Source organism: Pteropus medius, unplaced genomic scaffold, assembly GCF_902729225.1.
Source record: "Pteropus medius unplaced genomic scaffold, Ma_sr-lr_union100, whole genome shotgun sequence".
In the NCBI taxonomy this organism is placed as follows: Eukaryota; Metazoa; Chordata; class Mammalia; order Chiroptera; family Pteropodidae; genus Pteropus; species Pteropus medius.
The window spans coordinates 1,219,539-1,240,722 of NW_024346771.1; the positions used below are offsets into that span (position 1 = coordinate 1,219,539).

The 21,184-nt window shown below is 36.8% G+C and overlaps 1 protein-coding gene across 2 annotated transcripts in view; it reads right to left on the reverse strand.

Moving 5' to 3' along the window:
• Positions 1-5,208: 5,208 nt before the first annotated feature.
• SLC9A9 (solute carrier family 9 member A9) overlaps positions 5,209-21,184 on the reverse strand; it is a 505,685-nt gene continuing 489,709 nt past the window's right edge. Inside the window, exons 16-17 of one of the 2 annotated variants that reach the window (XM_039876498.1) lie at positions 9,420-9,525; positions 5,209-8,053 (exon numbers count right to left, since the gene is read on the reverse strand). In XM_039876498.1, the coding sequence (XP_039732432.1) occupies positions 7,826-8,053; positions 9,420-9,525 (334 nt within the window). In that variant the 3' untranslated portion in view covers positions 5,209-7,825. The remainder of the gene's footprint in view (positions 8,054-9,419; positions 9,526-21,184) is intronic. The other variant, XM_039876497.1, reaches the window with a different exon arrangement.

The following is a 21,184-nucleotide window of genomic DNA, read 5'->3' on the forward strand; positions in this document are numbered from 1 at the left end:
TAACCAATGGCATATTTTACAGTACTAGAACAAATAATCTTAAAATTGATATGAAACCACAAAAGACCCCAAATAGCCAAAGCATTCCTGAGAAAGGACAAAGTTGGAGGTATCAAGCTACCTGATATCAAACTATACCATAAGGCTATAGTAATCAAAACAGTATGGTACTGGCATAAAAAAAAGACACATAGACTAGTGGAACAGAATAGAGAGCCCAGAAATAAACCCGTGCCTATATTGCCAATTAATCTATGCCAAAGGAGGCAAGAATATACAATGGGGTAAGAGTCTCTTCAAAAAATGGTGTTGGGAACATTGGAGAAACACATGCAAAAGAATGAAACTGGATGATTTTCTTACATATATTCAAGAATAAATTTAAAATGGATTAAAGACTTAAATATAAGATTCGAAGCCATAAAACTCCTAGAAGAAAACATAGGCAGTAAACTCTTTGACATTGATTTTAGTAACATTTTTTTGGATATGTATCATTGGGCAAGGGAAACAAACATAAAAATAAATAAATAAACAAATGAGACTATATCAAGCTAAAGATTTTTTTCACAGTGAAATAAATCACCAACAAAATGAAAAGACAACCTACTGAATAGGGAAGATGTTCACCAATGATATATCCAATAAGGGGTTAATATCTAAAATATATAAGAAACACACACAACTTAACACTCAAAAGACAAACTAAATAAAAAAAAGAGTAGAGGACATGAATAGACATTTCTCCAAAGACATACAAATGGCCAATAAACACATAAAAATATGCTCGATGTCACTAATCATCAGAGAAATGCAAATGAAAACCACCTTGCATTTGTTAGAATGGCTCTCATCAAATCAACCAACAAGTGTTGGCGAATATGTGGCAAAAAGGGAACCCTTGTGCACTGTTGGTGGGATTGTAAATTGGTGCAGCCAGTATGGAAAACAGTATGGAGGTTCCTTAAAAATAAATTAAAAATAGAACTACCATAAGACTCAGCAATTCCACTCTTGGGTATTTAACTGTAAAAATCTAAAACACTAATTTGAAAAGACATATGCAACACTATGTTCAATGCAGCATTATTTATAATAGCTAAAATACAGAAGCAATGATAAAGATGTGGCACATATGTAATGTAATATAACTTGGCCATAAAAAAAGAATGAAATCATGCCAACATAGATGGATTTTGAATGTATTTTGGTAAGTAAAATAAGTCAGACAAAAAAAGACAAGTATCATATAATTTCACTTACATGTGGAATCTAAAAAACAAAATAAAAAAACAAACAAAATAGAAACAAACTCACAAATACAGAGAACTTTTTGATGGTTACAAGATGGGAGGGGTGTTGGAAGGTTGGATGTAAAAAAGGAAAGGATTAAGATGTACAAATTATTAGTTATAAAAACAGTCACAGGGGGAGAGAGAAAAAATGATAGATGATAGAGAATCTGTTCATCCTTCTGACAACCAAATCAAAGTTGTGACAGAAACAATAGCAAACAGCAAGGAAAGTCACCTGGGATCTAGATGAACAAGCCCTACAACTAGGGAGAGAAATAAGAAATTACCCTGCAATGGGAGAAGGTAGGTTGGGGCCAGGACTAGAGACTGCCTGTTTCTGAGCAGCTGAGTGGGACAGAGACTACCGCAGCAGCAGTCGGCAGTAGCAGATGCCTCTTAAAGGGTCCATGTCTGCAAGTGGACTTTTGAGGTGACGGACCTGCTCAATCTGAGCACCAGTGTCGGGTCGGCTGCACAGGGGGCACCAGGGATATACAGGGGGACACTGAATTGTCAGAGTGAGGGCCAGAGGCTAAAATCTCTCCCGAACGGAAGTGCTGGCAGTATCCATTGTTCTTCTCTTGAGCCCTCTCCTGTCCCAGTGTGTGGATACAGTGCCGCCATAGCTGAGACGTCATCAAACTGAATAACACATATTGCTCTGCCAAAGGATTTCATGAAACTCCACCTCCCCCAATTCGCAATCCCACCCAAGCCAGGTGTATCCTCGGTGAGTCAGGTGCCCCTTGCTGAGCAGCATGTAGATTCACACTGGTGGCAGCTGACTATGGTTTCTGATGTTGCCTTTTGAGGCAACTATAAACACAGCATCTGTGGATTGCTTGCTGCATCTTAATAGATGGCCCTAGAGGTGCACAGGCTGGAGCTAAACTTGGCCTGCAACTGAACACCTCTCAGGACTGTGCCACTGGACACCTACTTAACAAAGCCACGCTAATAAGACCAGGAAACTTAAGAGCTTTTCTTAGTACATAGAAACAGACAGAGAAAGGCAGCTCAGACAGGAAGACAAAGGAGCAGAAACCATATGAGAGAACAGAACAGAGATCCAGAAATAATGGAGTCAAACAATCTAACAGATGCAGGGTTCAAAACACTGATTATAAAGATGCTCTGTGAACTTAGAGGAGTATAAATGAGTTCAGTGAGAACTTAAAGAGATTAAAAAAACCCATAAAAATGGAAATGGAAATTATAAAAGGGAACAAGTCAGAAACAAAGAACACATTATCTGAAGTGAAAAGTATATTAAATGGAATAAACAGAATGAATAAAGAAGAAGATCAAATGACCTATATAGAGGATGGGAAAGCCAAGGACATCCAATCAGAATGCCAAGAAAAAAGAAGCCAAGACTATAATAATAATTTAAGAAGCCTATGGGACACTATTAAATGTAAAAATATCTGTGTCATAGGGGTATCGCAAAATAAACAAGATGTTGAAGAGCTATTTGAAGAAATAATGATAGTAAACTTCCTTAACCTGGTGAAGGAAATAGACATAAAACCCCAGGAACCTCAGAGAGGCTCAAAAACCAGGAACCCAAAGAGGCACACACCAAGACACAACATAATTAAAATGGCAAAGGTTAAATACAAAGAGAGATTCTTAAAAGCAGCAAGAGAAAAACAGTTAGTTACATACAAGGGAGCACCCATAAGACTGCTGGCTGATTTCTCAAAAGAAATCATGCAGAACAGAAGGGCTTGGCAAAAAAATATTTAATGTGATGAAAACCCAGGATCTACAACCAAGACTACTTTATCCAGCAAAGCTATCATTTAGAGTTGAAGGACAGATAAAGAGCTTCCCAGACAAAAATAAGCTAAGGGAATTTATCAACATCAAGCCAATATTATGGGAAATGTTGGAGGGACTTATTTAAGAAGAAAAAACATGTATCAAAAACAGGAATAAAGAATGGTAATAACTATATTCCTATCAACAAGTACCTCAAATGGAAAAGAATTAAGGGCTCCAACCAAAAGACAGAGCAGCTGAATGGATAAGAAAACAAGACCCCTACATATTCTGCTTCCAAGAGACTTACTTCAGATTAAAAGACACACACAGACTAAAAGGAAGGGGATGGAAAAAGATATTGCCTTGATGGACCTAGAGAGTATTGCACTGTATGAAATGGGTTGGTTAGAGAAAGACAAATATCACATGATTTCATGTACATGTGGAATCTAAAGAACAAAATCAACACCAACAACCATAACAAAAGTGAAACTAAATTCATAGATATCGAGACTATTTTGAGGACTACTAGATGGGAAGGGGATTGGGGGTTGAAAAAAAAGGCAAAGGGATTAAGAGATAGTTGCAGAATAGACATGGACATGTAGAATGTTGCATGGGGAAGATGGTTAATAATGTAATAAAGATGTAAGGGGCAAGAGGTTTACTAGATTTAGTGGGGTAATTTCTTTGTGAGTTATGTGGATCTCTGATCACTATGCTATACAACCGAAGCTGGTATATTATTGTAGCCAACTATAATTGAAAAAACAACAACAAAAAACTTATTGAATTGTACAATGTAATTACAAGCAACTAATTGTCTATTATATTTCCATAAAGATGGGAAAAAATTGAAGGCAAAAAAAGAAAATAGTCACAGGGATGTAAAGTACAGCTTAGAGAATTTAGTCAATAATATTATAATAACTATGTCTGGTGTCAGATGGGAACTAGGCTTATTGCGATGATCACTTTGTAAGTTATATAAATGTGTAATCACTATTTTGCACACCTGAAACTAAGATAATACTGTATATCAACTGTAAATTAGAAAATAAAATAATAAAAAAGAAAGACAATTGGTGCACACTACTTATTAAATAATAATCCATCCACCTCGAGAATAGAAATAAAAATTTTTATGAACTAAATTTCTAGATATATTCATGAGTTTATTTCTATACTTTGTGATATATTTTCTTGATCTCTTTGCTCATTTCTCAGTCAATACTACACTGTTTTGGTTACTATAGCTTTGTAATATATTTTGGTATTTATAAGGAATCAATTGCTTTTTAGCTGTCTTCTACTAGATATTTGATTGGTTAGATTGAGTCATATTTGTTTTTAAATGTCAAAGATCTTTTACATAGTTTGCCTTAATGTGTGTTGAATGATGAAAATGAATAAGCCCAGAAGCTATCGGTGCTATTGATGCTATCTTTACATCCTCAAAGTCTCAGAGATCAGGGTGAAAATAACAGCATTCTCAGTTTTTACTCCATTTCCTATTGTAGCTTCAGTACTTCAATGAAGTATTTCATAGGAATATTTTTATTATTATTTAATTTGTTTTTGAGTAAGTAATGCATCTATGTAGTATTTAAACCCAAAAGGTATAAAAATGAAAAGCTAAGTCTCCCCTCAGTTCTTAGGCAATTATACTGCTGATTTCTCCTGTAACCTTCCAGAATGGCAGCACATCATCCACTCTGTTCTGCATCTTGCTATTTTTATTTAACAACACATCTTGGAGATTACTTCATATCAGTACATATGATGCTTTTTCATGAGATGGTTGTGCAGTCTTATTTAACCAAGATGAAAATTCAGTTGTTTTAGTAAATATGTTTTGTATGTATATTATTCTCAAATACCTAGAATAAAAGTTCTACATGTGAAATCGGTCGTTTAAAGGGTATTTGAATTTTCAGTTTTGTTATATATCCTTAAGTTGGCATCCAAAAAATATCTAGAATTTCATGAATGAAGACCCTAATGGCACTTGCCACCAGTCTTTAGACTTTCTCAGATATTTCTCTGAGTAATGGAGAAACATCATAGAAGCTCTAACTGAGGCCCTGACAGCCAATGGAACTCTGTGCATGTGTGTGAGTTTTTGTGTGTGCACACCATGTGTATGTACACATGAATGAATGTGTGTGTGATGTACACAAGGTAAGAAGTATAATAAGAAAGAACTATAAGTAAATTAATTATTAGAGTCCTGCTTGATGCTGTAATAATGAGTGGAAGTGTTGGTGGTTTGAATAAAGCTCCTTTGACTTTATTATTCATTAGAAAATGGCAGTAAATAATAGGTTTGAATTTCACAGTTCTGATGCCGCTAATCCAAGCACACAGCATTTCTTAAGATCATAAATTATTATCCTTCACAAGAGGAGCATAAAGAAAATTTGTTTTCATGAATTACTAACTGGGACACTAGCCTCTGTTTGGTTCTTGGGCTGATTCGGAGAGAAGAAGACTGATAATCACCTCTTGAAACTAAAACACATTTTACAGATTGGGCAGGGCACAATTTTCTCAAATTCACAGTAGGGTACCTACCTGGAGTCAGCAGGAATAGGTGATCCAACCCAGATTACACAGCCTTTCATTCTCCTTGTTTGTAATGGTTCATGATGTTTAGCTGGAGAGAGATTTTTTTCCTAAGCATAAAAAGGTCTTTTCCTGTGGAGCAGGAGGCTATTTTTTTCTATGTCCTCTTAGTGAGTTAGTGATGAATTTAGATTGTGTACCTTCCCCTTCCTACCCCTCTCATTTCCATCTGGTATGTCATATTTTTCTACCTTTTCTCCACTCCTGCCCCCACTGATGTTTGTCTATTTTGAGGGGATCTTCTCTTTCCCTGGTGTGTCTTTCCATACACAAAAGGAAAGACACAAAATACCAAACTCTCTTCTCTCCTTTTCACATAATAAGGACAGAAATAAGATGAATCTTTATCTTCTGTCTTTCTTTTCTTTCTCCTCTATTATCTCCTTCCCTTATTTTCAAGGCTCCTCATGACTTCTGGTTGCCTGCAGTGTGAGAGGAAGAGGCTGCTTGACTTGGCTTTCCCTTCTGTGGCATATCCTCCCAGTCAACATTGTTCTTTGCACTGCCATCACTGAAGGATGATGTGGCCTGGCAGTCTCTATGGGCTCTTCCTCGTATCAGAGGACCCTTGTGTCTCCCTTATGTTATCTTTCAGTGCCTGCTTCACTTATCATTTTAAGTACAATGGCTTAGAAATGCCAATTAATACAGACAAAGAAAATGCCTTAAATAAAGTATCGGTGGATATAATCATATTTTATAACAAAATTTTATTAGCATTAAGTCAAATTAGAAAACTTCATGCTGCACCATTTGCCATATTTATCTGGAATGACCAGATTATACTTAGCTGAATACAAAGCAGTTTGTGCCCCTGGATTCTACTGTTTGGAAAACAAGAAAATTGATGTGCATATAGCAGTGTGCCTGACACCACCATGGTTAATGTTTAAGGCCTAACAACTGGTCAGCAAAGCATATATTACTTCCAAATTCTGGGCCTAAGGAAGATGTCATTTCCTACTTTCTTGAAGCAGACTCAGACTTCTTTTTTTGAGTCTAATATTGACATCTGTATTTCAAGAAAAAACTAGGATTGAGGTATCTTTATAGCTTAAAGGCACAGGTCATGTAGCTGGATTAAAAGCTATTGTGTTGGTCACTCTGTCATGGATTATGAGCCAGGTCTCATGGGGGGAGTCCTGATGCTGTCTCCTGACTCCTCGGTATAGTCCACGTCATTAGCTCTGCTTCTCTCACTCTTGCTCTTGTGCTGCTAATCAGCTGTGAGTGTCGAAATCAGAGGACAGGTCAAGGCTTCTTCACTGTCTCCTGCCATATACAGAGCAACCTGTGCTGTGAAATTTCATTACCCAGCATACAGAGGGGACCCAAGAAGTGATTCAAATGCAAGCAAGGACAGGAAGGCTCATTTTTCAGGTGAAACATGGTATGGGGAAAAGAAATCAGCTTTCCCTTGAAAGGGGTTCTACCAAGTTGGAAAGAAGAACTGTATTTAGTGCAGGGTACACTCAACTGTAACCAACCCCTTCATTCAACAGAAACAGCTTGAAAAGGATACCAATAACAACAGTGGTCACCATGTGACATAAATTCTGGGAGGCCATCAGCAGTGGTATTGAGCATTTATCGAGGCTCTGCAAATAGTCCTGGGATCATTGAGTATAAATGGGAGTCTAGGTCCTAAAAATATAAAACTTATCACTTGCTAAATAGCTGGGCTTTTCCTTCAACTTAGGATCAATATGTTTATGCTCAGAAACTTTTTCTTATTTTTAAATTCTGCCTGATGATGATAATAAAACTCAAAATCTAAGTGAAGGGCTTGAAAAGCTGCATAGAGAGAAGACACAACCTACAGACATGGGGGCATGTGTTTCATTCCTACAGCAGCTCATCTTGTGACTCCCTCCCATTTCCACCTTTCCCACCCCTGCCAAATTCATTAATAAAAATGGCTGCCATCAAAACTTAAATTCAGCTGCATAATATAGAAGGATAATAATAAATTCTCATTTCTTTGGGCACCAGAGCTTACATATGACAAGGTTTTAATCTCTCCAATTTATGTTCTTAATGTATTTTCTACCTCTCCTCTGTACTGCCTTGTCATCTTGGCTTGTATACCTCAGTGAGCCCTGCATTACTTGTGATTACATCTGTACTGTTCATGCCCATTAATTCAGCTGGGATTGACCCAGAGTTTGCTCAAGCTTGAGTTCATAGCCTCCTAGGCCGAGGTCCCCCTCGTAAATGTTTTCCTTGTTTGGAGTCTGGGGTGAAGCTTTCTTGTCCAGACCCAGCCTTGCCGGAGGACTGCAGGGTGAGGTGGCTTGCTCTTGGTAATTCATGGCTAGTTCATCTTGATTTACAATGCATTCCACATCATCCTCCTTTAGCTGTTCCTGGATTTTGGGGAGAGAGGGAGATAGCTGAGTCACTTCATGAGGAAGGTAGGACACAGTAGCAGCTCTACAGTATAAAAAAATAGGGTGTTCATTTTCCTTTTTTAAACTGCCCTGTCTTGCCTTGGCTGAAGTTTCTGCTATAGCAGATACTGCCTTTTCTATCACCATGGGTATGGGAAGCATTTCTCTGAGTTGGCGTTGACACCATAACACAACCATAAGAGGTCTCTAGGAACTAAGATAAGAGTCAGTAGAGAGTGCTTTATAATTGAGTACTTCGTTGAGTTAAGGGCGTTAAAATAGAACTCAATAGGTTTCTTGCATTGGTATCTAATGGAGTTGAGAGGATTCAGGAGACAGCAGAATCCTGTGACCTCAGAGTATAGAATGATTCTCAATATTGGTTTTGTAACACTGTAATGCTGGTTTTAGACTATCATAAAATTCTCAAAACATAGTTTCTGTTATATTTAAAAAAAATAAAAAGTGTGTCCTCACAACATATTTCTTGGGATGAGTGTCACAAGACTAAAAATGGTTGGAAGCAACTAGTGGATAATGGGAGAGACTAACTAGCTCTGGTCAATATTTTCCTCAAACAAAGGTTCCCTTGAAGGAAACAATTAGGATCTCAATCCTTCTTCCATTGGCTTTGGGAAGGTCATGCAAAATTACTCGTAGAATAGCCCTGGCAAGGTGACCTCGGATCAGTGGTTTCCAATGTTAGCCCGTACAGGAATCACTCAGAGGGCTTCTTAGAACACAGATGCTGGGCCCCAAACTCAGAGTGTCTGAAGTGGGACCTGATACTTTGCACTTCTAACAAGTTCCCAAGTGATGCTCAGGCTGCTGGTCCAAGAATCGGGCTTTGAGAACCACTGCCTCAGGCTGTAGTGCCATAAACATGTCAGTGATGCTTTTTTTCTGTTTATGTAAGGTGGCCGGCTGGACAACCTGGAAGGGTGTCCCAAACGCCAAGAGTTGTTCTTTTGCAATCCCTGCCACTCATATTTGCTGCTAATGATTCTAATTGCTTCTCAGAATTTTTTTTATTTCACTGCCTTGAGCTATAAAGCACAAGCTCAAAGTTTGAAATCTCTAAATACAGAAGTTTGTGATGACACGTTACTTCTTTTATATTTTCTAAATTCATTTTATGGTTAAAAATATTGGTAACAATAAAAATTGCATTTTTAAAAGAAGAATGAACCCACATCACCAAAAACTGAAAAAAGAAGAGAAAAGCTTTGTGGTACAATGAATTTTAAAAATGTTTCCTTCTCAAGCCAGGAAGGAATAGCCTTGAGGTTCCGGGGCTCATAAATTTTCACCACTCCTTTCCCAGCTTGGGTCATTTACTCACCCCATAAGCCTGAGGACTGGTGAGCAGCCTGGAAATTGGACCACACCATTCAGGTAATGTTGTGGTCAGCGGAGGACCAGAGTGGGTTAAAATTGGTTTCAGATATCTGTGAGGCCTGTTAAGGAATACTTGCCAAAAGAGAGTTAGGATTTAGTTTCTCACACAGTACAAACCTTTGCATGCAGCGAAAGAGACCATTATGTTCACATTTAAATCCCCCACTCCCTCATTTAGGAGGCAATTTGCCCTGCAAAAATTGCTGTTTATAATCTTTGCTTCACATACTTCTCCAGTCCTCCCAGTAGCATTTGATCATGAAGAAATGGCTAATGGACCAGCCAACATCAGTGAGAAGTGTAAAATGTTTCTCTTCTCTTCCCCATTCCCACCCAAGATCTCATCTACCTAGGGAATGCATTCTTATGAATTATCTTAAACAATAGCCTAAAAGATTGTGTTTTCTTAAAACTGCACACACAGCTTAAAAGACCAGTAATTTCCACAAAGAAGCAAGGGGTATTTTATAAACTGTTCAGTCATTTTACAGCTGAGTAGTGAACATAGATTGTTTTCCAAAATACTTATTTTCAATATTCAACATAGTAACTTCATACTTCATTTATGAACATATGTCTATACAAAATTACGTAAATAAGCTGGTACCAGGTTTATTCTATTGTCTAGCACCTGTCTTTCCCATCTCTTCACCCCAAAGTGCTATAACAAATTAAAAGAAAAATCTGTTCATCTAAAGCCATTATGCTTCTCTCCAATCTAGCAATAATGAAATCCCAGGGGCTGCCTCAGGTTACCTTATTATTATTATTTTTGCTCAAAGAAAAGTAGTTGAATCATCTCACCATTCCATTAGAAACAACTTTTAAGCTTTGTATTATTTCCTCTGCTGGAGAATATTTCACTTCACCAATTTCCTGAAAAGCTTTAATAAATAGGGAAAGGGAAAAGATGGAAAGCAGTTAACAATGGTTGGCTTGTGAAGATCCTTAGTCACCCCCAGGCACTCAGGATGCAAGAAGATCTTGGAGATGGATCTGCTGGAGTCCATCCATAGCTGGACAATGCCACTCTGTCATTACTGTGATCTATGAGTGTGAGGGGACAGAGGGAGGATGCAGCTCATGGGGGTCGGGGATCTGGTTGCTTCATCAAATCATTTGCCACCAAAGTGGTGACAAAGCAGAGCATGCTTATGAACACAGCCTAGTTATGATGCAAGGAGAATGACTAAAAAAGATGCTTACGAGGGTCTGTAATTCAAACTGCAAATGGAAAACTTGACTGCTTTCAGATAGGCAGCTGTTGTGCTCAGTTAAGGACTAGAGAAGGTATTAAAGTTCAGAGCCTGGCATTCTCTGTCACATTTTGTATTTACAATGCTGGAAAGCCCTTGATGATCTTCCATTAATTTTTATTACAGAATGTTATTTTCTTCCTTTTATGGATGAAAGAATTGAGGCCTGCAGATAGAATAATTTAAAATAATCCAAAGGCTCCCTTTGCTATTTGAATCCACCCACATCATCCCTGGCAGAAATTAATTTTTCAGGGCAGAATGATGCATCTGACCACTTGGTTCTCTAGAGAGAAAAGTTCACAGACCTCATGCCTGTTGGCAAACTGCAGACCCTCACAGACAGGGGCAAGTGAGGACACCTGGTCTTATTAGGGTTTATGGTGTGCATAGGTCAGCAAAAAAAATGCTTTTTTTAGGGAGATGAGAGGAGAATAAGGTAAATGTACAATTGGAGTGTAAAACAAGGAAAATCCAGCCATTGTTATATCCAGATGGAAAAGTGACAGGAAGTAAGCAACATTTTTAGAGATGTCATGAAGCAAAACAAAAAAACAAAAAACAAAAAGAGGAGATTTGCCAAGGTGCTAAGAGAGGACTGGGCAACTTTTCTAGTATACTGAAAAATCAAAATGCCAAAATAATGCTACAAAGAAACCCCCCAAAATTTAGACTTGTGTAATGGATATATATATATTTTTAATCCTGATGAAGTATCTCTTAAACTCTGTGTATAACGTTATTGGAGCTAATACCTAACAACAAAATTTGCAGCTTTCTGTGAATGTGAGGCCTGGACCAAATAGGGTACCATTTGTCCCCCTCTGGACATGCTCTGGGATTTTTGACTTAGAAGGCCTGGGCATAACTGCTAGCTCTGCCTCTTTACTGACTGAATCGTCAGTGATCTAGTTATTTACCCCTCTGAGCCTCAATATTAACTGAAATAACATGTAGGAGTGATTTTAAACTCTTTCATGATATTTAAATGCCATTTAATTTATTTTAAAAATTTATTTTCTAAGCAATACTTTCTGAAGAAACTGGTATCTCAATCATTTTTCATATAATGGTGGGAAATGATACCGAGGGTAGAGATGAGAGAATGGCACTCTAGGTATTGGTGTGCCTGGGATTCACAGGCTAGTTAGTAGGTGCTCACCTGCATGTGCAGCCTGGGTGAGGGGAGGGCTCAACAAAGGAACAATAACTTCTGCTTGTACTTCTGTTTGGGAGAAAGCTGCCCCTCCAACCTTTGACCTAAAGCCAGACGATTTAGCACTTCCCTATATGTCTCTGGCACCTTTCAAGCTAGTGCCCTAGCTCTGGAGCTCAGAGTGAGTGAGCCTGTCAGATTGGCTGCCAGGTCCTATTGACATGATGCTAGTATCTTTGATAGTTGCATTGTCCTCTGCATGACAAGTTGTTCTGGGCTCATATTGTACATTTTTTGTTTCAGACCTTAAACAACTCTTTATCCAAAATTCTCTGGTTTCTTTAGTGAGAAATGGTATTTTAACAGACTAACCAAGGAATCAAGAGTTACATATATAGTGGGGTGTGATAAATGTTAACAACTGACTATCTCTTTAAAAAAAAATTGGTAATATTTCCCAATTCCATGTTGTAAATACCTCCTTCATGACTGATTTCAATATAACAACATGAAGTCACAGAATGTGGAGATATGCACAATCTGTTCTTACTAGCTAGTGCAAACCAACTTCATCAGGCCATTGGTTATATATTTCATGAGTTCCCATGGATATGTCCAATTCAAATTAAAGAATTTCTGATTCTCAAGGACATAGCGAGTGATATGATTAAATTATTCCATAATTACTCATTCTTATCCTGTTAAATATACAGTACTCTCAGAATAATAATACTGATACTACTTTTAAAATAATTACATAATACATTAAAACATTTTGCATATCCTTTCTCCATTCTCACCTCCCACTTAAAAAGTCTTATAATACAATTATATGAAGTTGTACTATACCTACATTGTCAGAACATATAGCCATTACATTCTATATTTACCCTCCCCTCTTACCCCCTTATTTATTTTTGCCTCTACAGGTAATTATATATTTAATGCTCACCTTCAAGCCTATGCTAATATCTTCTTTGTCATTTTGCTTGTATGAAGCTTGTTCTTTAATTGATTCCTCATGAAGGGCTCATGGTAACATCCTCTAGTTCTTAAATATTGATAATAGTTTATGCCTTTTATGTTTTGAAAGAGTTTTCTGGAAATAAAATTTTTGGCTTATACTTTCTTTATTTGATTATCTTAAATATGTTATATTTTCTTTTTACATAAGGAGTTGCTCCTGAAAAGTCTAATGAAAATATAATTTCAATATATTAAAAATATCTGAGTTAATGAAAATGGAAATATACCAAATTTGTGAGATACAACAAAAGCATTTCTGAGAAGTGCTAATTGTGATAAATGCCTACCTCAAGTAACAAGAAATATTAAATAAGCAACCTAACTTTATATCTTAAGAAACTAGAAAAAGAACAAACAAAGCCCAAAGTTAGTAGAAGGAAGGAAATAAAAAAGATTAGAGCAAAAATAAATGAAATAGAGACTAAAATGACAATAGAGAAGATCAATGAAAATAAGAGCTGACTCACTGAAAAGATAAACAAAATTGACAAGCCTTTAACTAGGCTTACCAAGAAAAAATGAGAGAACTCAAATATAATCAGAAATGAAAGAGGCTATATTACAACTGATACCACACCAATACAAAGGGTCATAAGAGACTACTGTGAAAAATCATATGCCAATGAATTATAGAATCTAGAAGAAATGGATAAATTCCTAGAAACATACAACCTACCAAGACTTAATCATGATAGAAAATCTGAAAAGACTGATCACTAGTAAGAAGATTGAATCAGTAATCAAAAACCTCACCCCAAAACAAAAGTCCAGAACCAGGTGGCTTCATTGGTGAATTTTACCAAACATTCAAAGAATAATTAATACCAATTCTTCCCATACTCTTCCAAAAGATAGCAGAAGAGGGAACTCTTCCCAACTTATTTTATGAGGCCAGATTTACCCTGACACCGAAACCAGACAAGGGTGCCTCAAGAAAATATAATTATAGGTCAAAATCCCTGATGAATATAGATGAAAAAATCCTCAACAAAATACTAGCAAACAGAATTGAAAAATACATTAAAAGAATCATACACTATGATCAACTGGAATTTATTCCAGGAATGCAAGGATGATTGAACATTCACAAACAGGCGATGTGATACATTACATTAACAAAATGAAGGATAAAAATCATATAATCATCTCAATAGAAAAAGCATTTGACAAAATTTAACACCCATTTATGACAAAAACTCTCAACAAAGTGGGCATAGAGGTAACATAACTCGACATAATAAAGGTCATATATGACAAGCCCAAAACTAACATTACATCCAATTGTGAAAAGCCGAAAGCACATACTTTAAGATCAGGAACAAGATAAGGATGTCTGCTCTCACCACTTTTATTTGAACTAGTGTTAGAAGTCCTAGCTACTGTAATTAGGCAAGGAAAAGAAATAAAAGGCATCCAAATCAAAAAGAAAGAAGTAAAACTCTCTATTTGCAGATAACATGATATTATATATAGGAAACCCCAAAGACTCCATCAAAAATTTTTGAATTAATAAATAAATTCAGTAAAGTTGCAGGACACAAATGATTACACAAAAATCTACTTGTATTTTTATACACAACTAATAAACCATTGGGAAGAGAAATTAAGAAAACAATCTCATTTACAATTGCATCGAAAAGAATAAAATACTTAGGTTTAAATTTAGCCAATAAGGTGAAAGACCTGTATATTGAAAACTATAAGACGTTAATGAAAGAAATTGACAAAGGCAGAAATAAATGGAAAGCTATTCTGTGCTAAAGGATTGGAAAAATCAATATTGGTAAAATGTTCATACTACCCAAAGCAATTTACAGATTTAATGCAATCTCTATCAAAATTCCAATGGCATTTTTAAAGAAATAGAACAAATAATCCTAAAATTTTTATGAAACTACAGAAAACCTAGAATAGCCAGAACAATCTTGAGAAAGAAGAAACACAGCTGGAGCATCATATTGCTTGATTGCAACTATATTATAAAATTATAGTAATTAAAACAGTACGGTATTGACATAAAAACAGACACATAGATCAATGGACAAAAATAGAGAGCCCAGAAACAAACTCCTGCATATATGATCAATTAATTCATAACAAAGGAGCCAATTTTGGGGGAAAGAGCAGTCTCTTCAATAGATGGTGTGAGGAAAACTGGACAGCCACATGCAAAAAAATGAAACTTGACCACTATCTTATATCGTACACAAAGATTAACTCAAAATGGATTAAAGACTTGAATGTAAAACCTGAAACCAGAGAACAGCTCCTAGAAGAAAACATAGGCAGTAAGTTCCTTGGTGATGATTTTTTGAATCTGACATCAAAAACAAGAGCAACAAAAGCAAAAGTAAATAAGTGGGACTACATCGTACTAAAAATCTTCTATACAGCAAGGAAAACCATCAACAAAATGGAAAGGCAACCTGCTGAATGGGAGAAAATATTTGTACATCATATATCTGATAAGGGACTAATATCCAAAATATGTAAAAAAATCATACAAGTCAACACCACCACTACCAACAACAGCAAAACCAGTTTGCAACGACATGGATGGAACTAGAGAATATTACATTAAGTACAATAAGTCATGCAGACAAAGACAAATACTGTATTATTTCGCTTATATGTGAAATCTAAAAATCAACACAAATGAACAAACAAAACAGAAACAAACTCATAGATACAGAGAACAAGCTGATGGCTGCCAGAGGGAAGAGGGGTAGAGGAATAATAAAGATATAACTGCTGAATCGCTATGTTGTACACCTGAAACTAATATACTATTGTATGTCAACTATAATTAAAAATAAATTAAAAAATATGTAACAAAAAATTACCACTCGATATAAGTACTTTTATTACCACAGAAACTTTCTTTTCAGCCAGTACCACACCACCAGCCACCACTTCAAAAGCAACCAGATGAATTACCTTTGGTCTAGGCATTTACAATAGGAAGAAGGGGAGGAAAGGCAATTCCATGGAGGGAACTGTGTGCAAAAACGTAGGCATTTGACATACTGACACATGTAAGGGACCTCCAGTACTCTGAGTATTGTGTCTCTGGCGTGGAGGGCATGTAGTCTCTGTTGAATGGAAGTTTGACAGAGGTGAGGCTAGGATCCAGGTCACCAAGGGATGAAAAGTAATAATAAATAAATAAATAAATAAATAAATAAATAAATAAATAAAATAATAAATAATTTTTCCTTATAAATTGTAAGGTGTTTTCTAGAGGACCAAAGGAATTTTTCTTTAAAATTCATTAATTTCACTAAAATTTTTCTAATGTTTGTTGTTCTAGGTTGATACTCTCAGGTATATGGTGTGCTCTCTCAATGTGTACTTCCAAATGTGTTAAATATGTTGTATTTCAGGAAAGTCCTTTTGAATTAATACTTGTTCTATTTCTTTACTTTGCTTTTCTTCTTTAGAGGCCCTATTTTCTGGATGTTCAATATTCTTTGCCTATCTTCAATGTTTGTAACTTTTTCTTAAATCCTTTTTATCTTTTCTTTATTTCTTTTTGATTAAATATTTTCCTTCTTTTTACCTGTTATTTCTCTTAAGGAATTACCGCCCCCCACCCCCTCCGCTTTTTTTGGTTTGTATTCCTTTTAACTTTCTATTCATTTCTGAAATTACTTTTTTCTTTATTTAAAATCATTTACAGAGTTTTTATTTTCTAACTCTGGTTTGTGTTCTTTCACATCTTATATCATTTCCTTAATGTTTTCTAAAACTTGTCCTATTATAGTATGTTACAGTTTAGATCTATTTATGGGCATGTTTTTCTGGCATGCTTTCATTGTCTAGGGATGTTATGCTACTCCTTATCTCCTTTTTTTTCTTATAATAACTCTGTATGGAATTTTACTTCTATTCTTTTTTGCTCTTTTTTATGTGAAATTAGTTTTCCTGAATTTATGGAATAAGGCAAGGTTCACAAAAGCTTTTACAACTTCACAGGGCTCCCTCTTCTGTTGTTTTTATTTTGTGGAAAGCATGGTGGGTTGCATTCTAAGCTTTCCTGCCCTGTTTCTCTCCCTTGCTGATCTGAACCTAGTCTTTATTTCATCACTATTGTCTCTACCCAGCTCAATTTTAATTCTACTCCAGGCAGTTTCTCCTGAGTGTATGGTCCTGATGTGGAACAGAGCCCTGGTGGATCCATTTTGAGAGCTCTCAAAATGTCTTTTAACTGCTTTAGCCCCTTTAGTCCTTCTTACAGTGGCCTTTCACTTACTCTTATTAGAGGAGGTGATTCCCCCACTCCCTGCCTCAACTCTAGTTTTAAAGATAATTATCAAATTGGCCCAACTATACTTTCTGGGAAATATTATTGGCTATTTAGGAGTTTTCCTATTTTGGGGTTCCTCAGATGCTATCCTATTGTTTTCTTTTTCCTCCTAAACTACCTGATTGGTAGTTTATCTCTACTCACTTGTAATTTGGAGTTTTGTGAGAAAACGTACCCCTGGTTTTGTTGTAAACGCGTCTGTGGGTTTTTGGTTTTCTTATCTCAGTGTTCTACAGTTTTATGTAGGGATTTAGAGAGAATGAAAGACTGAAGTTGATACCACTGCCATCTTCCCAGAATCCTCCAGGAACTGTGTTTTATTTGATCTTCTATTTTTGGTGATTAGTGTCTAACATATTACTAATGAATAGGGATGTGGTCTAGTTAAATTTTTAAATTTCACTCTGTATGAACTGCCTAAGCTAACTGGGAACTTTTCATGATGCAAGCAATGTAGCTTAGATTGATCAAAATGGACTTCTTATGTTATAGCTAAGTAAGTCAGATGGTACCTGAAGCCATGATTTCTAACCTTGGGATGGCATCTCTAAAAACTGCCTGTATGTTCATCATTTGCATACAATTTCATATGACATATCAGAGAGTTCCCAGATGTCTTGAAACCCATCTGTGCTCCCCTTGAGGTCCTGAGCTAGGAAACTCTGACCAGGAGTGATTAAGTATTAAAGATGAGGGCAGACTAAAGGCTGATTAATTGGTATATTTGCTATCCTATTTGTATTGGGAGTTAGTTTTATCAGTGATATCGATAGGATTCACCTATCAAATGTTAATATAATTCTACTGGGCTCCTCAGTTCCAGACAAACAATCCATGGACAGAGAAAGGGCAGTAGAGTTTGTTGGAAAGGTTAAAGGAAAAAAGACAGTTGCCGGATACCAAAGCAACCAGAGTAAGTAGGGCAAGTAGACACAGAATAAGCAGATAAACATGAGATAAAAGGGGGAAATACTGGAATCAGGAGGCTGGAGGAAACCTGAGAGTTCATCTGATCCACAACCTTGGACCTTAATATGGAAGAAAGTCTAAACCCAGGGTTTCTACAAGTGTGGTCCCCTGTTTTGCTTGTTAAAATTCAGATTTCTGGGCCCTTGAACCTGACCCTCTTGGGTGGGGACTTAGTAATCTGCATTTTAACAATCCCCTGAAAAACACTAGTGTAAATTGTGCAGAGCAGAATGACATCCGAAGGACTCTGGATGTGGAGGTTCCACATCTATGAGCTGAACTGTGCAATAATAACAATGGTGACAATAATATTGCTTTTACTCTTATGACTATTTCCTTTGAGAAGACATGAGAGGAGAGCTCTTTGTTGTTATAGGGTCACATATCATAAATAATCTCATTCTCCTTTCCAGGCACATTTTTCCCTCAGGTGTAGTCACTTTCAAATGTTTTTTCACCTCTAACTCCTACCTGGAAATACATTTCACAATCGCTGCTCAGTATGTGCCTAACATCTGCTCAATCATACATATGTAAAACTAAAATACTTCTGCGATGCACTTAGAGCTATTCCTATTTATTTTCTATTCTATTCTATTCTATTCTATTCTATTCTATTCTATTCTATTCTATTCTATTCTATTCATTTTTCTTTCTATCTGTCTTCTATTATGCTTATAGTAGACATTGATAGTATGCACCAATATCTAGTTCTCCTCTTCTTTTAAGTATCTGAAGTAGAGGCAACAGTATCTTTAGAGTAGGTGGGGCTATATGACTAATTCTAGCCAGTGTGCTGTGGTCATATGTAATTAGCACCACTTCTATACTGAAACAAAGAAAGCCAACATGTAATCCTCCAGCTGACTCTTTCCCTGTTATAGTGACCCAAAGGAGGCTTCAGGTTGAGATAGTGAAGACACAGATCAAAGCTGCCTGGATCACTAAGTTGCCATATGGAAGATGGTTGCCCTAGAGCAGCAGTACCCAATCTTTTTGGCACCAGGGATCAGTGCTCCTATGAGAATCTAATGCCTGATGATCTGAGTTGGAGCTGAGGCGCTGATGCTAGTACTGCGAAGTGGCTGCAAATACAGATGAAGCTTTGCTCATCTGCCTGCTGCTTGCTTGCCTGCCCTCCTGCTGTGCAGCCTGTTTCCTAAAAAGGCACAGACCGGTATGGTCCGTGGCCTGGGGGTAGGGGGCCCTTTCCCTAGAGGGCACCCACATCTTTAGCAGTCTTTAAGTGAGAGAGAAATGAAACTGTTTGATGGGCCACTGAGATTTGAGAAATGTTACCACAATATAGTCTATTCTTATTCTGACTAATACAGTATTCTCTTCTATTTTATTTAATTTTTTTAGAAATGCCAGTCGAGTTATTGAAATGATTCCATAACCCATTATGGGTAGCTTCCTAAAGTTTTCAAATCATTAGCCAAAGCATGTGCCACATGTATCACATTGATAGCCCCAGAGTATACAGAGAGAGCTCCATAGAGAAGGGCAAGTGCCTACCAGCATGGTCTCTCCTCAGGGTCCTAACTTTCTGGGACTGACTGGATGACTTAAGAACTAACTGGCTATGTGACTGGAGACCTAGAGAGTTAGGATGCAATGCTTCGGTGGGGAGAAGCCAGAGATTAACTCCTAAGCTGATTGAGTAGTGGACATATCCTTTCTGTGGGATTTTGCGTTTTAGATGTACTTGGTTCCAGAATTAGGCCTCATATATTGTGTTTTATCAATAGGCCTATGTGCATTGAGAACTCAGATTACAAGTATATCTTGTTTATTAGTAAAAGAAGTTGGAATACAAAGGCACGATTGCTGCTACTGGACAGTCAAGTGGTGAGGTCAGAGGCCTCCATTCATGAATGTATCTTTGGCTATATATTTGAACTTAATTGCCCTCCATAGGGCTCAGCCCATTTACTTTCCAAACCTTATTCCCACACTATTTCAGAAGACTTAGCTTTTGATAAATGAAATTAACCACTGATTCTTGTTTATGTATCTCTGGGCCTTTGCATATGCTGTTCCCTCCATTTGAACAGCTTTCTTTTCACCTTGGCACCTGGATATCCTAAATTCATTCAGACAGAGCTCAACTTTTACTGCCTCTGAAATCCCATTGATCTTTTATCTACTGCTCTCCTAGGACTTACCAGTCTCTACCTTATAATTATTAAAGTGGAGTTCTCCTCCAAATCCACCTTGAACCAGAGCTGTTTCTCTTTTAGCTTTTGATCTTGAGGTTCCACACAAAATTCCATCCAAATAAAAGGGTTATTATGAACAGCAATAAGCCACAACACATACTCCAAAGTTAGAAAATCCAGTGACTTAAAAAAGAAAAGTTGATTTATTAAAGTGACACACAAGGCCTTTCTAGGCTCACAATTCCTATATCCACCAAATACTTTACAGATTTTTATATTTGCATGCTCCATTTCCATTACCAGGAATGTCATTTTTTACTTTATTTGGGAGGGCGGGGGCAGTGGAAAGGACCATTTATTGTTTAAAGCCTGTGGAATAGATTTCTATTTACCTCCCCAGTATCCAGTCTTCCTTTTCTCTTTACAATAGAAGGAGGTTCTATTTTTTCAGAAGATTGGGTGGCCAATGAAATGGAAGAATTTTGTTGGGTAGATTTTCTAGAGATGCTCTTTAAAGAAGCATCAATTTTGCCCTTTCTACCTTCTTGCCTGGAACTTAAATGAGCCGTCTAGTGTTCTAGCAGCCATTGTGAGACCATGAGGTAAACTTGAGACTAGAAGCTGTATACTAAGGAAGGTAGATGAGAAAGGAGGACCATAGGAATACTGACGACATCCTGGAACTCCATTACCAGTTATAGATTATCTAATGTTAGACTTCTTTTACATGAGATGAAAACGCCTATTTTGATTAAACCATTGTTATTTGGATTTTTCTGTTATATGCAGCCAAACATAATCTGAATGGAGACACAGATCAATTCAAATAGTACC